This window comes from Pseudonaja textilis, chromosome 2 (genome assembly GCF_049901715.1).
Source record: "Pseudonaja textilis isolate UNSWEBS1 chromosome 2, rPseTex1.2, whole genome shotgun sequence".
NCBI lineage: Eukaryota > Metazoa > Chordata > Lepidosauria > Squamata > Elapidae > Pseudonaja > Pseudonaja textilis.
Window position 1 is genome coordinate 107,606,601 of NC_141991.1, and position 22,960 is coordinate 107,629,560.

General features: G+C 36.3%; 2 protein-coding genes across 5 annotated transcripts in view; both read left to right on the forward strand.

Moving 5' to 3' along the window:
- The window catches only part of FBF1 (Fas binding factor 1), a 43,279-nt gene extending 37,928 nt beyond the window's left edge, over positions 1-5,351 (forward strand). For all 4 annotated transcript variants that reach the window (XM_087924845.1, XM_087924843.1, XM_026702022.2 and 1 more), the window contains exons 25-30: positions 374-559; positions 822-998; positions 2,410-2,547; positions 3,911-4,049; positions 4,473-4,603; positions 4,959-5,351. In XM_087924845.1, the coding sequence (XP_087780971.1) occupies positions 374-559; positions 822-998; positions 2,410-2,547; positions 3,911-4,049; positions 4,473-4,603; positions 4,959-5,042 (855 nt within the window). In that variant the 3' untranslated portion in view covers positions 5,043-5,351. The remainder of the gene's footprint in view (positions 1-373; positions 560-821; positions 999-2,409; positions 2,548-3,910; positions 4,050-4,472; positions 4,604-4,958) is intronic.
- Positions 5,352-7,488: 2,137 nt separating this feature from the next.
- Positions 7,489-21,049, forward strand: MRPL38 (mitochondrial ribosomal protein L38). Its single transcript, XM_087924846.1, has 9 exons — positions 7,489-7,628; positions 9,311-9,490; positions 10,061-10,195; positions 10,298-10,506; positions 12,132-12,204; positions 15,409-15,454; positions 17,417-17,575; positions 18,625-18,761; positions 20,640-21,049. The coding sequence occupies exons 1-9, from the start codon at positions 7,562-7,564 to the stop codon at positions 20,774-20,776; spliced, it is 1,143 nt and encodes a 380-aa protein (XP_087780972.1). The 5' UTR covers positions 7,489-7,561; the 3' UTR covers positions 20,777-21,049.
- Positions 21,050-22,960: the final 1,911 nt, after the last annotated feature.

Here is a 22,960-nt window from a genome sequence, read left to right on the forward strand (position 1 = left end):
CAGGGAAGAGGGGCTTATTTGTTCTCTGAAGTACCTGAGGCAGGATAAGAAGCAATGGATAAAAGCTAGTCAGAGGGAAATCCAACCTTGAACTAAGGAGAAATTTCCTGACAGCAAGAACTATTAGTCAGTGGAACAGCTTGCTTCCTGGAGCAATGCTCCATCACTGGGGGTTTTCTAGAAAACTTTGCAGAGAAATTTGTCCAGGATGGAGTAAGGACTTGGGCGGGGGGTGGTGGGAGATGTTGGACTAGAAGATCTCCAATGTCCATTCCAGCCTTGTGATAATACGATGTTTGCTTTGATTCACTTTTTGTAGTGCTATCAAAAACAACACCAATTTCCCAGTCCTTCTCCTGTTCTTTGTTCCCAGAATTCTTTGCTTGAGGAACAGAAAGCAGTCATGCAGAAATGTGCCGAGGAGCGCCGTAAAGTGGCAGCAGAGTGGTCAGAGCTGCACGTCCAGCAGAGGCTGAGCAAAGAACGCTCAGAGCGGGAGGTTGACCGAGCTCTGCAAATTGACTCTCAAAGAGAAGGGGCCATCATGAGTCTTGCAAAGGTAAAAGGGCTGCAATCTTTGTTGCTTTAATTCTTGGACCGTCTTTTTACTGGACAATCTGGGAAGAGTCCAGAAGAATATTTGGGCACTGAAGTAGCGGTTAGATTGCAATTATAACCATATATAATTTATATTGACGTGGATACAGAAATATGAAGAGTTGAGTAAAAGGTCTTTTCTCAAGTCTTTTTTTATATGATGTAAGTAAATTCAGAAATATAGCATAGCAAATCTCTAAGGCTATTTTTCTTCCTCCTCTTAGGAACAAGCAGACCTGAAGATCAAATCCAGTGAGTTGAGATCAAGGGAGGAGCAGCTGGTGAGGGATCGAGAGCTTCTAGAGCAAGAGAAACAGGAGCTGAGACTGGAGAAAGAAAGAGTTAATGCAGCAGCTTTGCGTGTCAAGCAGAGGGCAGATGAAATCAGTAGCATGAGCAAGGTAGATCCACTATTTAAGCTAGAAAAGCTGATAATGACTCAATAACAGCTAGGCTAGATATTCTGGAAATTGCATATCCTGGCACTTCTGGATGTATCAGATAAAAGAAGGCTGGACTGTATCATGGGAACCAGAAAAGCCCTTGGCCAGCAAACAGCCTTTAAAGAATCTTTAACATGCTCCTTTGAAAGCTAGGGAATAAGCTTTTAAATTAATGGTTCCAAATCCAAACACTCTGCCACATTTGCAGTGTTATTGGTAGGTCTTTTGGGGGTGGGGGTGGGGGGGGGAGGCACCTAATACTGTCTTGCACTTTTGAGTGTGTGTGTGTGTGTGTGTGTGTGTGTGTGTAAAAATAATCTGTCCTGGCTACTTTTAAAAGAGAATCTTCAGTATGTAATCAAGGCCATGCTTTCCACAAACAGCATAATTACATAATATGACTGACTAGAAAATGGCGAAGGGGAAATCCAGCCACACCTGCATTTCCAGGTTTTATCACCTATCAAGGGAAAGCCTTAAACTACACTTTCCAGATGTGGGAAAATTTCAGATTGATGAACCCAGGTATTTGTTGAAGGCAGGTACGTAAAGGAAGGAAGTCAGAGAATTGTGGCTTAACACAATTCAGCTTGCAGGTTGTTGAACAAAAAATATGTCATCTAAACAGATGCCATGGTGCAAATTAGCTAAAAATTTACAAATACTTTCATCATGAAAAATAGACATTATAAGATGTATAATAAATACATCATACATCACACACCATTAAGAGAAAAACATGCTCTATGAATATAAAATCAGTCATAACTTGCTGCTGGTTTCTTACATTCCAGCTCCATTTTTAACAATTTGTAGACTAATACATAATGGACAGGTTCATACTCGGTTAAGCAACTCTGTGTGGCTATGCAGCACACACTAAACAACAAACAATCCATTATTTAGCATGCTGCATTTAGAATGCAATTATTAATAAGATATACAAATGCGCCAAGATGGACAGATTGGTGATGTTATTGGAAAATAAGGAAGAAAGAAAATACTACAAGATCTGGGGTGTTTGGTACGAATGGATAGGGAAAAGACGCAAAGGCGTCAAATGATAACGTATGAGAAACTATAAAGCAATAAGGTTTATGTGTAAATAAATGTATATATGTGTAAAATGCTTAGAATGAGGAAAAATCAAATATAGTGATAGATAGCACAGTAATAGAGGATATCTATAAATGTAAACACTGTTATAGTAATGTTGCAAAACCTGGAAATTTGTTTTTAATTGTTGAAACATTGAATAAACAAATTTATTAAATAAAATGCAATTATATCAGGTTAAATCCTAAGGCAGAAACAGCTTTAAGACTGTAGTTCAGATCAAAGCCTGGTTCTTCCTCCTTGTGCCCCAAAGGTATCCTCTCACAAATATGAAGAAGGAGAGAAAGCCCTGGTGGAGGCCAAGAAGGTGGAATCTGAACATCAGGCCAGGCTCCAGAGTCTGCAGCAGCAAATGGAATGGCTCAGACAACAGGAGGAACATTTGCATCAGGTAATCTCTTCCAACCTATGAACATTTTCAGTTTCTACAGACTATTGTTACTGTCTCTGGAGATTCTCAGTCATCCAGGTCATGGTTGTCCCAAAGGTGCTTTTTCAAGAGGCAAGTGGACTTTCTTGTTTTTCTTTGAAGACTGAAGAATGCAAATGACCAGCTGTCTGCAAAGAATGTAAATCCATCCATTCCCCACCATCTAGTCAGACCTGAAGACGCTTCTAGAATGGGAAGCAAAACGTTTTCAAAGAAAAACAAGAAAGTCCACTTGCCTCTTGAAAAAGCACCTTTGGAAATACTATTGTTACTGTTTATTACTGTTTATTTTTTTAATTCTGTTATTATTTATCTTGTCATCTAAGAGAAGTGATTTTTAAAGTAGAGGAACCTTTATTAAGGCTTTCTTTAGATGACCAAATAGTTAAAAACAGAATTAAAAATACAATTAACATATTAATTCAATGTTTGAAAGTATAGGATATCCAAATATTGACATATATGCCTCAGAATACAAAAATCAGACAATCTAGTTTTATTGAATGAAAATAGTTCATGCTGTTTTAATTTGTGTTGCATTTCAGTTGCATGGCTCTATAAATTGATTTAATAAAATAATAGTAAAACAGATCAGCTCATTGTAAGCATTTCATGCAGCCTGCATGAAATCAAGGTAAGCAACACATGCCTAGATTTAAGAGGTACATAGGCGCACTATTTTTTAAAATCCTTCTCTTACTTTACAGATTAGTCTTCAGATTATACAGGAGTGCTATCATCAGAATGGACTTGAGCACCTTCAAAAGCTTTTATTAAAAAAATGTATACATGAACTATTATGAATATATCACTGTTAAATCTGATTATCTGTTAAACTCTGAATGCTTAGATAAGCTGAGAGAGATCAGAAGGCTTCCTCCCCAAATTAGAAGTGATGAATAGCGAACAGAGGACACCACAGCTAACATAACCAAGTTATGATGGCTTTTAATAGTTGATACCAGCCTCTTAAACTGCCTAGAAAGTGAACAGATCATCAGCGCAAAAAGCTGCTGTTTCTAATAACTTCTGGTTTACATCTGTAACATAATCTCACCAAAAAGGGCTCAAAGTTTCAGAAGCCTAGATGCTCCAGCTGGTCATACTCCAGCTTTCCAAAATGGACCACAACTTGCATATCTGAAAAAAATGTTCTAAAGCAAGAGTGGATTCCACAACTCTTCCTAAATTGAAAAATTATGGTTTGTTCTGATAATCTAGGACATTATGGCAAATTTAAATGGTCTGTTCAGAATGAGATGGTGGAGGTATAATACATCAGAGTCTACTGCTAGAATATTTTTCTTCCTTATTTTTCTTCCAGGAACGACTCAGTTTGTCACAACAAAGGAGGCAGCTTGAACAGCTGCGGATGGAACTTCCAAGCAATCCACGGGCATTTCAGAACATGCCTCAGCTGCCATTATTGGGAACTCCTGACAAAATAATCTCCAACGTGCATTGTAAGTACCTGCACATCCATTTGGGGTGGGTATTCTTGACAGGCAAAATAAAGGAAGAGGGTAAAATTTCATTCTATGTATTTTCAAGGGCTTTTATATGTAAATGATTTTAACTGAAGGGATAGATGTATTATTTAAATAGCGGATCTTGGAGCACAGATTTGAGTTTCTTCCACACAAGCTGGTCCTGGCATTCTGTAACGCTTGCCCTCAAAATATAGAGGAGTGTCTGACAATAAACTAATAGGGAAAATTCAGTTAAACATTGCTTCATTACATTTTTAAAAAAGAAACCAAAGAGCAAAATAAAAAGAAAGAAACAGTTCCACAACTTTTGTTCCATTGTTCCATTGCCCCTTTGATCTATACTGTGTAGATGACACAGATGACTATATGCCATATCTAACTTGTTTTTCTTCCCAGATTTGCCTCTTCCGGTTACTGTTCCACCTAAAGCCAACCCTGGAAACACCATAGCTTCCCAAGGACTTCCAAGACCAGACCCAGCAGATTTATATGCCAAATTGGTGTTGCATAAAATTACAGCTGAACGAGTAAGATTAGATTGTCCAGCTTTTGGTCTACTATGAATTGAAAACATTAACATCTGTCCTGAGGTTATAATTTACAGCTGTTTTTATTTTATTTTTAAATTTTATATGCAACCCATCTTGCAGTCACGCAACAATATTCTTCTATTTAGCTTTAATTTCATCTAATTTTATTTATCTCTCTCTCACGTAAAATTATTATCTGAAAAAGAGCTCACTTCAAAATTTGCATGAAATACCAGTTTAAGGAAATGGGAAGGAAAGCGAAATTCTGATAACTGGTCATGTAATTTACATGTTTTTGGTTCACTTTTCAGCCCTTTCACTATTTTCATTCTGTTTTTGTTTTTTCCAATAGGATCATGATTTCTTGGAAGAAGAGCAGTTCTTTTTGGAAACCTTGAAGAGAACTTCCTATAAGACTTCCTTCCAATCAGCATGAGAGAGGATCAGTCTTAAAGATAGCTGTGCCAAGATTCACATTTCCTCCAAATAAAAAAACAACAGTGATATCATTGCTTTGAATGGTTAACATGAAATCAAGCACATAAATAACTGCCAAATTCAATGTTGGCAGAAGCTACAGTTTGTAAAACAAATATTTTTAAATGTTTCCTTACGCTGCTATTGGCAGATCAACAGTTTTGTGTTTTGCTGAAACTCTTCCTATTAGCTGGCTTTGAAGAATGGTCCTTCAGAACAGTGAAGGACCACTGATCATATTGCATATCCCCAATATATTTTCACATCACCATTGTCTCTTGTAATATTTTAATTATTTATTGCACATATATCCTGCCACAATCTGCTGCCTTTCAGCTGCTCACATAAGACTGAGATTGCTCCAAAATACTGCAACTACGGCTGAGAAGCAGTTTACCCTAGTTCCAGTTCCCCTTCTATCCCAGAATCATGAAATTAGAAGGATTTTCTTCATACATGATCTAGCAGGTTCAAGTTGGAGTAGGCAATCCAGTGTGTAGAGACGTATGGAGTTTAACCGTGAAGGAGGAATGCAAGAATGTTTATTTAAATATTTAGATCTAAGAAGAAGAGAGACTCGGAAGAACTGCTGGATAACTCTGCCTTGATTCTCTTTACTATTAGACTAGGTAGAAACTATTAGACAAAGTAGAAACTCAAGCTTTTGACATTCTGTTCCTATACTCTAAAGCAATAGAATTCTAACAGTCCTTGTGATGTCTCCTTCCTCACCTGACCTGTCTTGAGAAGTGGACATCAATTTTCAAAGCTTCCCCACACATTCATGACACATAAACATCAATCTTTGTCTTGGACTGTGGTGTGGCATTCTCAGCACCCCTTTATCTGAAGAACAACTTGCTGAAGCACTATTACAACCTATTTGTAGCTCAGGATCAAAATGAGGAATCCTTGATGCTCTCTGAACTTGGTGGTTTTCTTACAAATGTTTCATTACCCATTTTGACTAGCACTGATGATGTTACCTAGCTTGGGTATTGAAACTTCTTCAAGAAAACAACCAATCTCAGAGAGCATCAAACACTATTACCTTAATAAGCGGATATACAAATAACTGAACAATGCCATAGCTCAGTTGACATAGCCAAAAGCAGTTCAGCCCAAACAATATTTCTTCACTCTTATGGAAGTTTGATGAAGCTGGAAAGCCTGGAAAGAATTATTTATGGCAAATCAACCATTAGAATTGTTTATGGGAGATCAACTAGCAGAATAGATTACTCCAGGGTGACCTTTGTTTTGAGTCTTGTGAAATAAAGAGCTGTGTCCCTTACTGCCCTGATACTTTGCTAGATAATTACCAGAACATGCATCTCACAATCTGATAAGGAGAGCAATAGCAATAGAAGAGATGCCCAAACTGAAGCAGGACCGACTTCATGAATCTACATTGTATTTTCATTTCTATGCCAGAAATGTGGGATGGAATGATCTTGCTTTAACCAGTTTCAAGAAGCATTTGCTGATGAACTGAGTGATGAATTATTGAGACAAGATATGGAAGAACTGTTCTAATGTGTGTCAATCAGTGGGTGATTGTGGAAGTTGAGGTGTGGGGGAAATAAAGGGGAAATTTTACCACTTTTCTTTACCCTTACTATACCTTATTATGGCCTCCTTGGACATAAAGATTGGAGAATCATGCAAATAGGAAAAGAGGTCCCTGTCTGCGTCAAAGAAAGTTTGTGTTTCTGCTGTAAAGCCCCAGGATACCTAGCTGAGGATTGCAGCCCTAAAGCACAGACCTTTGAATCAAATGCTACCTGTGCAACTGTACACTATAGCATAGCAAGTGCCCAAATCACCTTTTTGTCTCAAACATTTTTTTTGAGACTTCCTGGTTATACATAAGATTCCTTAACTATAACAATTAAAGATCAGTTTCAGAAGACAGGTATTTTAAAAAAAACTAGACTTGAGCCTACATTTAAGCAGAATGAAAGAAGACCATGGATATTTAACTCTCTTGTTTAATGCCACCAGGGGCATCAGCTTGACTTGTTCATTAGATTATAATTGTAAAATTTATACTGTAAGGTGATCCTTATCTCTCCAACAAAGTAAAAGTTGTCATATGAAAATTCTAAAATAATAAAACTATTACAGGGAGTTTTCTCTGTGTGTTTATACATTTGTTCATTTTGCTCTTGACTGATAATCCTCATTTTACTTAAATACATTTTAACTAAGTACATTTTAATTAAATACATTTACTGTACTATAGTCTCATTGGAAACTCAGCTAATTTCAAAGAAACACACTGCTTGTTATAGCATGCGATTTTACGAATCGGCAGATGAAGTGGACGCTTGGAAGAATTATTAAGAGAATGAGAATATTTTTTTTAAAAAGCCTTTGCAGGCACTCGGGAAAGAACTTCGGTGTGACGTCACTCCTATGCGCCAGTAGCGCCCTGAGGGACCCTTTCCAAGGGAGGGAACCTAAGATCCTGTAAAAATGGCGGCGCCCGTTCTAAACGTCGCCCTGCGCGGATTCCGGAAGAGCAGAGGGTTTAGTACTACTGGTGGGTGATGCTAGAGCGGGAGTGAAAATTGGGGTTTATTTTTCCGGTGATCTTTCTGTGCTTCGTGAAACGGGCTTCCCCGCGTTCATTTTGCACTTTAGAAGTCCACTTCTGACCATTCCTCCTGTTAAATTTTGTTCCATTATATTCCAGTGTCTATGGAGATTCTCAGTCATTCTAGGTCATGGTTGCCCCAAAGGTGCTTTTTTCAAGAGGCAACAGGACTTTCTGGTTTTTCTTTGAAGATGTTTCTCTTCTCATCCAGAAAGCTTCTTCAGCTCTTATATTCCAGTGCTTCCCTTTGGGAATGTTGATATCACCTTTATGGGCTTTGTTGAAATATCCCAGGAATGGTGGTTTAGAGTTGGCTGGATTTAGGTTTTCCTGCAAGCATAGTATACATCTTAATTTGTAAGGTTGTACTAGGTTTACCCTCTCTGGGCTGCAGAAACCCGGACAATCATACAATAATAGACTACCAAGACTGAAAATATTTTGGTAGATGAATTTAAACCTTGCACAAGTGGTGCACATCTCTGCTGTTAATTTGTTGATCTTTTCTTCATGCTTCTGTGCAGGAAATTTGCTTGAAAGGTGGATCCTTAAAGCTGTAGCATTTTTTTAATGCAGTCACTTTAATAAAGGCTAGACAGTTGTTGAGTGCATGGGAGCCAAGGCATTTCTTCAAAATCACTTTTGAAATGATGACATTGCTCTCAATTTGTATGAAGAGATTGGTTATAGATATATCAAGGTTGACTCAGCCTTCCATCCTTCTGAGGTGTCTAAAATGAAGGCCTAAATTGTTAGGGTAATATGTTGACTCTATAAACAGCTTAGAGAGGATTCTAAAGCACTGTGAAGTGGGTATATAAGTCTAAGTGCTATTGCTAAGTGCTATATATTGCTTTTTCATTCTGTAAAATGCTTATCACCAATGCCCACGATGGACTGATCCCAGTTTGAACGGAACAACATTATTTGTGTTACTTATGCCAGGGGTCTTCAAACTTGACAGCTTTAAGATTTGTGGACTTCAACTCCTAGAATTCCTCCTCCAGTCATGTTAGCTCAGGAATTCTGGGAGTTGACGTCCACAAGTCTTAAACTTGCCAAGTCTGAAGACCCTTGACTTATGCCATTAATAATTGTGTGTTTGGTTTTGCATTCAGTATTTGGAAACTAACATAAAACAGATTATTAAAAGTGGCTGGTAGTATTGGTGCCTTTTTTATGTGTATAAGCATTTTATTGATTTTGATTGCAGCTAAAATACTATGTTTTGAGTGGTTAAAATTAGTTTTTAAAAATAGTTTTTATACTTTTGCAAATGGAGAGACAGAAAAATTGATGGTATGTTTTGGTGCTATTTTATGCTATTTATTTCATACAATTCATAGATAAATGTAGAAATGAGTGTCATGATCCAGTGTTTGATTCTTTCTCCTTTTTCCAAACTCTGTTTAGGTCTAACAATTTAAACATGTAAATTAAACGTAAATTTTAATATAATTATTTGCTTTTGCAGTCTTTTTTTCTTCATTTTGCTCTTGTGTCCATTGTGGAATGGTTATATTTGAATAGGAGAAGCCCAAATGAAGATCTAGCTTACTGTGTTTTTGATCCAACAGGATAATTTTTGACACAAATACAAATTATTTTGTTTTATGTTTTTGTTCTAGCTATCCTCTGCAAACTGGGTGTACCTCTGGGACCAATGCCTAATGAAGACATTGATGTTAGTAATTTGGAAGCACTGGAAAAGTATCGTGTTTTCACTCGCTATTTCAAGGTAGCAGAAAAAGAGAATAAAAAAACTCCTTGGTGGCGAACATATAAGAAATTCATCACTCCAGAGGAAGGTATTGACTATGGAAGGGCACAAAATCCCAGCCCAGTTTTTCTCCTCTCTGGTAGCTTTGATCAAATACTTCAACATTTTTCCCAAGGGCATAATGCATTTTATGTACTTACACATTTTATTGACCATGATAGAACATATTTTTGACTAAACATATAATGAATTGGATTGTAATGTTCAATTCTGTTGAGAAAGTGAACAGGAAGGTATAAACAAAATAAAGTTAATGATTTAGCTTTTGTAATTATATCTTCAAAGTGAAACAGAACAATTGTTTCTGTTCAAAAAGCAAGGCATCTTTATTAGAAAAATTCACCAATTTGTTCCCTTTTTAACTTGTAATGAATTCTGTTACCATTAAGATCTCTGTAAATCAGATATTCCAAATCTACAACAGGCACTTTCTACAAATCCTAAGATAGAATATAAGTGGTTATTTTCAATTTTAAGGCATGCTATTTAAACAAGACATTGACTCTGCCCAATTTTTCACGTAGTTATGGGTTGTCAGTACATTGTATAGAAAGCTACAAGATTTATTTTGCATAATCTCTTTTCTTTTAAATCTTAGATAAAGAGGCAAAAATCGACATTGGTCTGCCCAGTCTTCCTCTATCACGAAAAGATATATATAAAGAGAGAAAGGCTCTTAGGAAACAAAATTTAACTAATCCAGAACTGGAAAAGGCATCCTGGCTCAGAACATGTATGTTAGTAACCATTCTCCCAGCATTTATTTCCTTTGCATTCACAAGAGTTTATCCATTTTGTTTACTTAACAAGTAATTTATTTTGTTTCTGCTTGCAGTGCAGATTCCTCTAGATGATGTCAAAGCTGAATGGGAAAGAACCAGTGGCCCATATCACAAGAAACAACTAGCAGAACACTTTGGACTGTACCGGGACTTGTTTGATAATGCTATGTTTGTTCCCAGAGTGCTTCTAAAAGTGGAATATAGCCAGGATGAGAATTACGTTATGCCAGTTTATTATGGAAACGTGGTTACTGCCACAGAGGTATTATACCAAGAATAAGAGCTTTGAGATAAAGTGCATCCTTTTTTGGTTTTGGTTTGTCTGCTATTCACGTATTAGGTATAAGACACTAAAGTGAATTTCCTGGAACGTTTCACAAAATTGTGCCTAATATGTCATTACTCTAAACATGTTGATAGTTATATGTTCTCTATGTATTAATATAGTGCTGTCCCATTGGAATACCCACCTTGCAGGTTTACAGCTGTTAGGGTTAGGCTGAATGAAATCAGATTTACTATAATTCTACAATTTTACCTAGTAAATAGGAGTAATTATAATGAAAGATACATGCAGTGTTCTCTTTGTCAGATTAACTACAGATAATCCTTACTCACTGATCACTAGTTCAACAACTGTTCAGGATTACAGTAGTACTGAGAAAGGGTACTTATGACTAATCCTAGAGGATGTGGCTGTCACAATTACATAATCACAATTTGGGCATTTGGCAACCAGCATGAACTTAAAATGGTCACAGTGTTCTACTGTCGTGTGTTCACCTTTTGTGACCTTCCCTATAAGCTTCTGATCAACATAACACTGTGTTTAACAGTGAATGGTAATTTGCTTAATGAGCTAGAAGTGACATTACAGATGTTTGCTTTACAACTGGGTCACTTAGCAATGCAATTGCCAGTCTCAATTGCATTGGTGAGGCCTGTAAAGTGAATATAACTTTTACTGATTAAATGTTCGTGTACTATTTTTTTAGTAAAATACCTGGAGCAATTTTCAACTAAGTATAGACAAATGCTAAAAATCAGCAATGAATTGTTTTGTGAAGAAGAAAAAAGTATCAGTTATACCAGTAAAGCATGAGTAAAGCGGAAACTACCATCATCTTAAATATCTGGGACCATATACGGCTCTTAACCTATTACATAATCATGACAAAAGATGCTTCAACTACTAACCCTCAACCTTACTTGTAAATTTTGCCTGGGCCAGAATAATCTTACAGAATTAGATAGCTATTTGGAATACTGTTGATGTTTGGCTGAGACTTCTGTTATCAATTACAGTAGTATAACCTTTTTTATTGTCCACAGAATCTCCCAAATTCATGCAGCAAGGAAATATGTCTTTGGACCAGTTATTTTCTCCTAGTTGTAAATAAAATGGAAGAAAGGGTGTGTGTAAATCATCAAGATTCTTATTGTACACATCCTGGTTGAAAACAATCCCTTCCCAAATTCCTCAAACATCTTGAAATATACTTTCTATCCACTTGTGTATTATAATGGGGGTTTACTAACTTTCCTTTTGCAATCCATGGCTCCCAAAATTTGTTCCCCCCCCACACCTTTTTCCCTCTTTTTTTGCATCTTTTTAACTGCAGTCTCTTGATAATGTTAGTATTGATTGTCCATGCTACAATCATCAAGAAATGCCATAAATGTCTGTTGACTGATGTGAAAGTTGTGAACAGCTGGGAGAGCAAGTATAGTTTAGGACCACAAATTGTTATTTCAGTTAAGAGGCCACTCAACTCAGCAGTTCTGGATAGCATACAATTAAAGTTGTAATTCTTTATTCAGGACTATGGTGGGTGTGGGGATGAGGGAATAGCTATTTAAAACTCACTGTCGTATTTTCCTGTTTAGGCTTTTAATCCTCCTGAAGTCTCATTTGAAGCAGATGAAGGAACACTTTGGACATTGTTGCTCACTAATCTAGGTAAGTGTCATTCTGTTAGGAATACTTTCTTAGTATGACAGGATTTCTTAACTGTTGGAAATTATTTTCCATTGCATATTTTGATGGAGCTTCTGATTAAAATCCAATTGCTGCACCGGAAACAGACACTTAGTTTAAGTGCAAAACTCTATAGAGAAAAAAAACCCAGAAATCATGTAATTAAGAAAAACTGCCTAGATTGGAGTTCCTCAAAGTGGTTAATATTGACCCACAGAGTCATTTGATAAATGGCTGGGAATCAACAGCAGGTTGATAAATAATAAAAGGTCAATTGGGGGGATCATTTTTGGGGGGTTTCTCTAGAATTCCATTCTAGTCTCTAGTCCAGTGAGACAGTGTTACCCAGAGTTGAACAGTTAGTCGCTAATGAGAGCAACTATGAATTGTCTCTTCTATTATGCTAGCATGGTCAGGTAGATGTTTAAACAGGATTTGGTATTTTTTCCTGCTATCAAGACCTTCCCAAAGACCTGAGATAGGCAGATTTTGTTGTTTGATGTGTTTAAGGCATCTATTATTATTGTTTGTAGTATTAAAATATCTATTAAATTATTTTCATATAATGTTTGAGAGTTAGCGAACAACTTGAAAATCCATGAAGGTTGATGAAGTAAAGAGTTTGGGAATCCCTGGCCTAGATCTTTGTTCAATTTAATTTAGATAATTCTTGCTTTTGTTAGGTAGATTTTCTTTGTCCCTAGACTGTGTTTAAAGCTTGTAGAAGTTGCGAGCAACATAAAAGAAAGCTGCAGATTTTTTCCCAAAGCTGATCAAGTTGAACCACTATCCAAACTCACTTGCTATTTTGCCTTTTTTCAAGCCCATTGTAGGCTTTTGCTGAAATATTGCCTGCCAGATCTGGCAACCCCCACAAGTCATAGATTAAAATTAAAATGTTTATAGAAAATAGCTGTATTTATTTATTTATTTAATTCATATGCCACGCATGCTGCTATCCCAGTGATTCTGGGAAGCTTATGATCCTTGTCCAGTCTAACCTCAGTCCCAGATTTTTTTTTATCACTTTAGGCATCTGGACTACCACACAATATTAGGACTCCTTGTTTAAAGAGATTGAGCAATTGTTAGAAATGCTTTGCAATTTTTAAATATTGTATTATAATTTAATTGTAGTTTTAAAATCGGTGGATGACTAAGGATTAATATGCAGTGTAGATGTATCAGAACATGGAGAGGAGTTGTTTTGTCAAATGTTTCTTTATATAATACTATGCAACCTTTGTCACTCAGTTTTTTAAGAAGTTGTGATGACCCGGAATGTACACAAACATAACAAAATCCAAAATGTAAATAATTGTCTTTTTTATATATATATATAAATTTTTATTGGTTTTTAAAACAAACAAAACATATAAACATCAAGCCATCTTCCATATATGTACATACAGTGTGCCAGTTGGGTTTACAAATTGTTTTGTGCTTCCATTTCGTAGTCTTCAATTACAATTACATTGTATATGATCTCATATTTTCAATCCAATATTAAATACATTGGTATCATTATTAATCAATCATTTGACTATACTTTTATTCATTCATGCTTTAGGAAATAATCATATTTTACTTAATTTGTTTTGTGACAATTCATATTATCATCCCAAATCTATCCTAAAATCATTTTGTAGATATAATAAGAAAAGAATACATCTTTATATATTTAGTATTTTCTAAAAGTCTACATATTTCGTTACTATACTTTATTGTCTAACCATTGATAGAATAGATCCCAAACTTTATAAAATTGTTTATCATCCTGTTCTAATTTCAAATGTCAATCTGCTCAGTTCAGCACATTCCAATATTTTTTTAATAATTTCCTCCTGTGATGGTATTTTCTCATTTTTCCAGTTTTTAGCAAATACAATCCTAGCCTCTGTTAATACATTTGCAATCAGGTATTTCAAATCTTTACTATATATTTCAGGTAAAATTCCCAATAAAAATATCTGGTTTCAAATCTATATGTTTTTTTGTCATTTTTTTCCAACCACATGTGGATTTTAGTCCAGTATTTTTTAGCATCCACACAAGTCCACCACATATGGTAATATGAGCCAGGTGTCTGATGACATTTCCAACATTTTAATGTGCGCAAATACATTCAAGGTATGATAAAGATTGTAAAACAGAAGGTTTCTATGATAAACTAACTGATTTAGATAAGATTTTGACAGGTACTGATGAAAAGGTGATTAAAAAATTGTATGAATATTTACTAGAAATTAAACTAGAAGAACAAGTTAAAGAAACAATGATTGCTTGGGGGAAGAATTTTGGATATGGGATTGTTCTAGAGAAATGGCAAAAATTGTGGTCTCAAAATTATAAAATGACAATGTCAACAGCATATAAAGAAAATTTGTATAAGATGTTTTACAGGTGGCATTTTCCCCGACAAGAATAGCAAGAATGTTCAAGAATAAATCCGAAAAAAAATAATAATAATAATTGTCTTTTAATGCCTCCAACTTGGCCCCACTGTTCAATAATTCTCTGTTGGAGATAAAACTTATTCAAAAATAGTCTTCAAAAGAAAGCAATACAGTCCGAACTTAATGAGCAGATAGAGGTGAAATAAAAACCCAAAACAAACTACAATGAAGGAAATTCCACAACAGACCAAGATAAGTAATTACCAACTGTAAGGAGATAACAAGCCACAGTCTGTTGGAAGGACACCAAGATAACTTCAGTCCAAAATAAAACACACTTTGCTTCTGGCAACGCTGTGTTTTAACTGTCTCTCTTATATACTATTCTGCCCAGCTACAACCAATGAGGGGGATCATGGCCGGTTCCTCTCTCATAAGCCAAATTGCTGCCTTCTGCGTTCCTCCCTGCGTGTCCTAGGATGAAGAGGGGATGGGCCTGGTTCTTCCTCTGACTGCCCAGCCGGCCTCTGCTCTTCCCCAGCATCCTCCACAACTTCCAGAGCCACACTTCCACTCCCTCTCAGCTGTTCCTCATTTCCCTCTGAGTCAGTCTCCACCAGGGGCATGACAGAAACCATTGTGTAGCTTTGTTACAGTAGCATGAAAAATGAACTGTTCTGGTAAAAAAGAAAACAAACTGAATATGCTACAGCCAGAACAGTATAATAAAGATATACTTTGTAAGATAAGTTGTATATTTATGGTTTTTTTGTATATCTTGTGTTTACAGATGGACACCTGACTGATGGCAATTTGGAGTACGTCCATTGGTTGGTGTGAGTATCAGCACAGTACAGAATATAGAGTAACAGAGCTGAAAGGAACCTTGGAGGTGTTCTAATCCAACCTCCTGCACTGTGGGCTTCATTTTCATATTCAGGAAATCTGGAACAGAATCTCAAAATTTTGCTTCCGGTGTACTACCATGCTGATTTCCTTGATCCACCCATAATTACAGAATCATAGAATGTATGGATTAGATGGGATCTTAGTCTAGCCTATTCCACTGCTCGGTGTACTGCTGTTATGGCAATCCCAATAGATGGCCTTCAAGTCAGCAGATTCCATTGGCTTCCGTTAATGAAGCAGCTTACACTGTTAGAAATGTGTCCTTGATAATCAGCTGGAATCTACTCCTTTCTCATTTAAAATTATTCTTTCTTTCCCTGGAACATGTTTGACCACCTCTGCTCCATGTTCTGTAAGGCAAGTACTTGAAGCCATTAATTTTTAAATAAAGGTCTATGATCTCAATGGTCCAAAGCTAAGAAAAGAGTGGATATTGGTTCTTTGGAGGTTTCTACTTTTGACAAGCCAGCACATTTGCCAGATGTGATAAGAACTGGACCATTCTAATAAGCCAAGGAAGATTTCAATTGTAGTTTGCTCTGAATATGTCTGACTTGGAATGAAAATACACAATATTTTTTATTTGGATATCAGGTCTATTCTCCTCTTTGAGCCCTAGAAAAATTATTTTATCCTTCTTTCCTCCTTCCTCTTTGTGCAATTTTTTTTCAGTCTTTGATTAGTTAAGATGGTGCAAATAAGGATCCATAGTTTAGGGTTATGACATGTTCTTTGCATGTCAAAGGCCGGAAGCTGAATGTCAGATCCCTCCCAATTGAAAGGCCTGAAATAAAATTGTGTATTGAAAAAGCATGGCGGTCAGTGTCAGTCAGCAGGTAGACCTCTGATCTTCCAGATGGCATTACACACAAAATGTTCAGCAAAGCCAGATGGTATGCTCAGTGGTGAGTTATGCTAACGTTGTAGGTTAGCAGTATCTGGAAGGTGAGAGGTTCTCCCTATATTAGTCTGATGATGCATACTTCTCATCTGTACATCCTACCTACCTTGTAAGGAGGTTGTGATGGTGTGCATAGTTTGCCCTTGCATAAAGAATAAGCTGTATAGATGAATGAGGAATCTGGATCTCCCTTATCCCAATCATGCTTCTCAACCACTATCCCACATTGTCTGTTTCATCTATTTAATATCTATCCAGCAATATTCTATCTAATATAAGGCAATTTTAAATTTTAAGTAACACCAAGTTCAATAATGCCACAAGATTATATATGAGTGATTTATTTTCTCTCACAAGGCAAAAAGAGGGCAAGAATATATCGAACTAGAAAACCAAGAAGATAGTCTGTATTGTAAAATATATATATATTAGAAGAAATAAAACCCAGGGCCTTCCAAATTCTTAACCTCAACCTTCCTAGACAGGATGCTTTCTGAATGTGAGGGTTTCAAGTCTATGTGGCCACAAAATCCATACATCTTAAAGTTGGTGGAAAGCCTGCCTGACCTTCGGTGAATTTTAGAGCTTTGAATTGTCTAATCCAGGAATTCTTGTGAATTTGACAGAACCCGGAAGATGGCATTGATTTCTGAAACATGCCTTATAATGTAATATTGGTTAGAACAGAGCTGAGATCTTTGGAATCCAACAGCACTCTACCTGGTAAATTTAAAAGACCCTGAGGGATGTGCTATGGGTTTCCCCAGCACTGTACACTGCCCAGTTAAATTGCTAGCAGCTTTTGCCAAGTAGCAAATCAGATTTGCAAGGGAACTTACTAACCTTTATTATTATCCTCATTGGAATAACTCCAGCTACCCCAAGATAAACTGTAATTCTATCGTTTGGTGGTTGTAGAATGAATTCTTTGTTTGTTCAGGGGAATATTGTCAGGCAAACACAATTGAATCCAGTTTTATATCAACAGGGGAAATATTCCGGGCAACCAAATAGAGGCAGGGCAAGAAATCTGCCATTATTTTCCTGCATTTCCAGCCAGAGGAACGGGATACCATCGCTACGTCTTTCTTCTCTTCAAACAGGACCAGCCAATTGATTTTACTGAAGATGTGCGGCCAACACCATGGTAACTCTTCACATTTTCCATACAGTAGAATCCCTGGTCACGAATGCTTCTGACCACGACCAAATGGGGTTCTGATAAAAAAAAATCACAATTTTTATTCCATGGCTGATTTCCCCTTTTGCGCCATTTTTTTTTTGTAAGTGCTAAATTTCCAAAATAGGGTTTGAGTCAGGACCAAATCGGGTTGCAACCAAAATTATGGAATGAATTATGGTTGTGACCAGAGGTTCTACAGTATAATGATGAAAGAAAATTGTATTGGGTGGTTACATCTTATCTCAGGAAATGACAGATTTATGAAGGAAAACTGAACAGTTTTAAGTTTTTTTTAATATTAAGATACAAAGGTCTTTTTTCAAGAGGCAACTGGACTTTCTGGTTTTTCTTTGAAGATGTTTCACTTCTCATGCAAGAAGCTTCTTCAGTCCTGACTGGATGGTGTCAGAGCCCATCCAGTCAGAGTTAAAGAAGCTTCTTGCATGAGAAGTGAAATGTCTTGAAAGAAAAAACAGAAAGTTCAGTTGCCTCTTGAAAAAGCATCTTTGGGATAACCATGACCTCGATGACTGAGAATCTCGATAGACATTTAATATTAAGAGTTTAATGGTCTGTAGTTATATATTAAGTAATTCTGGGGTCTCCCGGTGTGATACGCACAGATAGAATAGGTATAGGTGTTGAGGCCCACTAAGCTCTGCTTTTTAAATGGCTGTACAACAAATGTACAATGGAAGGCAGAGGGAACACAGCCAAGATAAAATTGTTTATAGGAAGCTGTTGAATAGGAGAATTGGATATAATTTTCTCATTCCAGAAACCTTACATTTATACATGTATAAAATTTAAACCAGTTTTAAATTTTGTCTTCTCTCTTTCACTCTCACTCTCATTAAATTATGATTTCTAGGGGAAAAACATAGTGCTCAACACATAACACATCTATATTGTCATTTTAAAGTTTAGAAATTGAAGTTTGAACAGTGGGATAGTAATAGATGAAGAGATTACAAAACACAAACCCACTGCATTTTGTATTTTCATTTCTTCAGTCACAGTCTCAAGATGAGAACCTTCAAAACATTTGACTTCTATAAGAAGCATCAGAATGACATGACACCAGCAGGACTGGCGTTTTTCCAGTGCGAGTGGGATAAGTCTGTTACAAATATCTTTTATGAGCTTCTTAGTAAGTAATGGATCACATGTAAAATATCTACAATTTTGCATTTTATTTAGGTTGAAATGAAATGTTGGGATAGAATTAAACTTCGTTATCAAAAAAAAAAAAAAAGCCCACATAATTGGGGTGTAAGCTGTAGTTTAAACCCAAAATTGATAGAAACTGGAAATCCCTTGATCAGTCACTCTTTTATAGAGCTTGTTTCATATAATGAGCACTGAAATACTATGGCAGAGAACTTGCAAACGTACTCATAATGTAGCACACAATAAATATGCATGGAATAGAAACTGCAGGTGGGAGCCATGTTTAGTGGGGTGCTGAGGAAAGTTGCTGAGCTGAGAAGAAATCTTACCCCTAAGACTTTGAGGAGTTGTAATGTGAAAATCTTTATAGATGCAGCATGAGATCCTATCAAGGTTCAAAAGTTAAGCTGGGTAATGTCTGGTTTATATTTAGATAGAAAACTACTAGGGAATTTCAGAGCCTGTAGACCAGATTAGAAAGTTTAAAGGAAACATCCCTGGAAAGGCAATGGTAAATCACATCCTTACCACTAGCAAGAAAACATCATGGATAAATCCTCAAAGCAATCACACTGTGGATTAAGTTTCCTTTATTTCCTTGTTAGTTGTACGATAAATTTGAGGAATGTTTATTGCTGTTTCATTATGTTCTTTTCATTGGCAGTATCTCTGAAATTATTAAAAAAGTCCCCCTGTGTGTATTTCAGGTTTTTAGTAGTGATTATTGATTTAGTATGTGCCATCAGGTTGGCTTCAATTTTTAGCAACCACAAACATATTAATATTCTCCCTGATGCTCTATCTTTAACCTGGTCTTTCAGGTTCTCCAGTAATGCAAACATCACAACTGTAACTGAGCCAATTGATTTTATTGCTGGTTGTCTTCCTCTTTTTTTTCCTTCCTCCTTTCCCAGCATTATCACCTTCTCCAGGGAGTTAGGTCATCATATAATGTGTCTGAAGTAGGATAATTTGAACCTGGTCATTTGTGACTCAAGTGGGAACCCTGGATTAATTTATTTGATAATCCTTTTTTTTTCCTTGCCTGTCCACAATGTACTTAGGAGTCTTCTCCAATACCAAAGCTGAAAAGTTCCTCTTCCTATTCTGTTTCTTCAAAGTTCAAGCAATAACTTTAGCTTGAAACTATTTTATTTTTGAAATACTAATAGCAATAGCACTTAGATTTATATACCGTTTTATAGTGCTTTACAGCCCTCTCTAAGTGGTTTACAGAGTCAGCTTATTGCCCCCAACAATCTGGGTCCTCATTTTACCCACCTCAGAAGGATGGAAGGCTGAGTCAATCTTGAGCCTGGTGGGATTCGATCTGCCAAATTGCAGCCAGCCAGCAGTCAGCAGAAGTACTGTACTCTAACCACTGTGCCACTGAGGCTCTTAATGCTAAGACTATTGAGTCTTGTACTACTGGGTATATTTTAAGCCATAAACTGTTAGTTGGTGCAGCTTCCAGACCCCAGTCAGTGGTTTTATTTAGAGAATAACTTGAGTGTAGAAATTTCAGAATTATTTAGTCCAGGAATTTCTGAACATATCAGAAACTTACTTCAGCAAGAAACAAGCAGAACAGATAGTAACCAGCAGAATGTGACTGTGGATCATCCACAATCTGGACATGGATTTATAATTAATTTTCATTTCTTTTCACTTTACTAGGAAGAGAAGGAAGCATATGCTTTTTCAGGGCACAGTAAAAAATACTGCAGATCCTAACAGATAAACAGTAGAAAAATGATGAGCCATTAATTGGTCAACCATTGAGTTAAGAATCTTAAGACCAGAGCTTGTTACGTTTGTAATTGTTGAGAAGTGCTGACATTTTCTCTTCCTTTTATAGACATGAAGGAACCAGTGTTTGACTTTGTTCGGCCACCCAGATATCATCCTCCCCAGAAGAAATATCCACACCGTCAACCTCTGAGGTACCTGGACAGGTACAGGGACAGTGATGAACCCACCTACGGCATTTACTGATCAGATGAACATACCGTACTTATTTCCATAGGAGAACTGAACAGAACAATGTGTGTGTGTGTGGTCCTCCCCCAAAAAAAAAGAACAGAACAGAAGTTCCATAAAATATCATTGAAAGTGACCCATCTTGTCATAACCCATTTGGAAGAAAATCCAGTTTCCATCTCTCTTGTGTATATGTGTCTCCGATGTTTTGCTGATTTTTTCCCCCAGTATTTGATCAAGAAAACTTGAAGAATAAAATATTTTTATTTGAATAAAATACATTACATGCTGCAAAGTGTTCAATTGCTATAGAAGCTGGACTATGCATTATCTTTCATATTAAAGAAGAAAGAAAAGCATGATTTCAAAATATGTGAAACAGTTTCCTGGGAAGAAGCACATGGAATCACTTGCAGGCATAGGTTGCTGGGACGGTCTTGCGTAGGTGTGGGCAGCACCTTCTCTCTAGTTCCAATGGGCCTGCATTAAACCCTCCAACTGAGATTGTATGGGAGTGTTTTCTTCTGAGCCGGTCTTCACTTCTGATGATTATCTAAACAAGTCCCTGCAGTTTTCTTGACAAGATTTTCAGATTTGGTTTACCATTGCCTTTTTCTTAGTGCTGAGAGTGGCCTGACTTTGGGCCTAAGGGGGGACTCACTATCTCCAGGTTTCTAGCCCAGTGCCTTAACCACTACACCAGACTGCCCCTCAGGGCCCAATTATGATTACAATTGATAATTCTTCAGGGGTGGGGAGTTATCGCTTTTGATGGATTTTATATTGGGTTTTTATTTTTGTAATCACGTGGAGTCACTGAGAGTGAGTGGGGCAGCCATATAATTTTTTAAGAAAAAATAAAATCAAGACCATTTTCAAGTTCAACACAGAAGTACAATGGATTTGTCCCACTAGCTATTAAGACTGACTAGTTAAGTGAAAGATTTACCAAGCCAGACATGGTCACCAAACAAGCATTTTTATATTTAATGAAATCAATTTTTGTTCACATACAGGAAATCTACGAATCCAAAAATTATGTCAGATGTTGAATGTTTCGAAACATGCTGAAAACATTTTTTGATTATCCTTTTTGTATCAGTTCCACTTTTACTTGCTAAAATTGGTTTCATAGCCATTATAATTACTGTTACTATGCTTAGATCAAGGTCAGATTTACTTCTTTGCCAAGTACCTGATTATATAATTACATTCTTTTGGAGCAATTAAGAATTAAGCCACTGAAGGATTCAACCATTCTTCAAAAATGAGCATATCCAATCTAGCATGGATTTACATTAAAGCCTTCTTCTTTTGGTTTTGTTTTAATCTAAAGCCATTGCCAATAACTGCAAACATACTGTATATGAATGTGGATGCTGTTTGAAAATTACTTTAAATCATACCCTCAGAATTCAATTAAGGATGAGACATATTGCAGGAACAGCTTTACACAGCAATTTAAAGAAAATATATGGCAATATTTGGAGGAAGATATATTCCATTGTTTATATTTAACCTGAGTTTGTAAAATTTTACATTTAAATATTTATACTTTTTTAAAAGTCCTATACTGATTTTTTAAGTCTCCTAGCAGTTTAACAGATAAGATTCATTATGTTACTCTTTTCTCTTTTTCATAAGTTCTAGTGACCTTTTGTAATTTAGGATTGATTAAACTATGAAGCCCAAAATTTAAATAATTTTCAAAAAGTTAGCCAAGGTCTTTGAGAGAAGAAGACTGAGAATTCTTCGCAAGTTCTTGCTTTTATTTTTTTTAAAAAATATTTTTTTGACACTTGCAAAAGTTACTGCCTCATAAGTATTATATCTGTTCTAGTAAGTTCAGGCAAGCATTGCCATTTTTTCTGCTTCTAGAGGGGATTAGAATTGTGGTATCTTAAACTTTTTGTTCGATAGGGTATGGATAGATCTGTGGTTTAATTACGAAAAAAATGAAAAACATCTCTTTTTGTAGCTAAACTGTGTTTGACACACAGTAAAGGATAAAGCAGCAACCAGGTAAATATCATGAATTGCCATTATTTCTCATTTGTGTTTGTGTCCGCTTAAGTATCCTAGAATTGTAGAATTGGGGAGGTTTTAGTTTTTGATCTGGCCATTCTTGTCTGAAGTCAGTGATTCAGAAGTTATTGCCATCACTGTATTGAAATCAACTCAGTTCCAGGAAAGACTTTT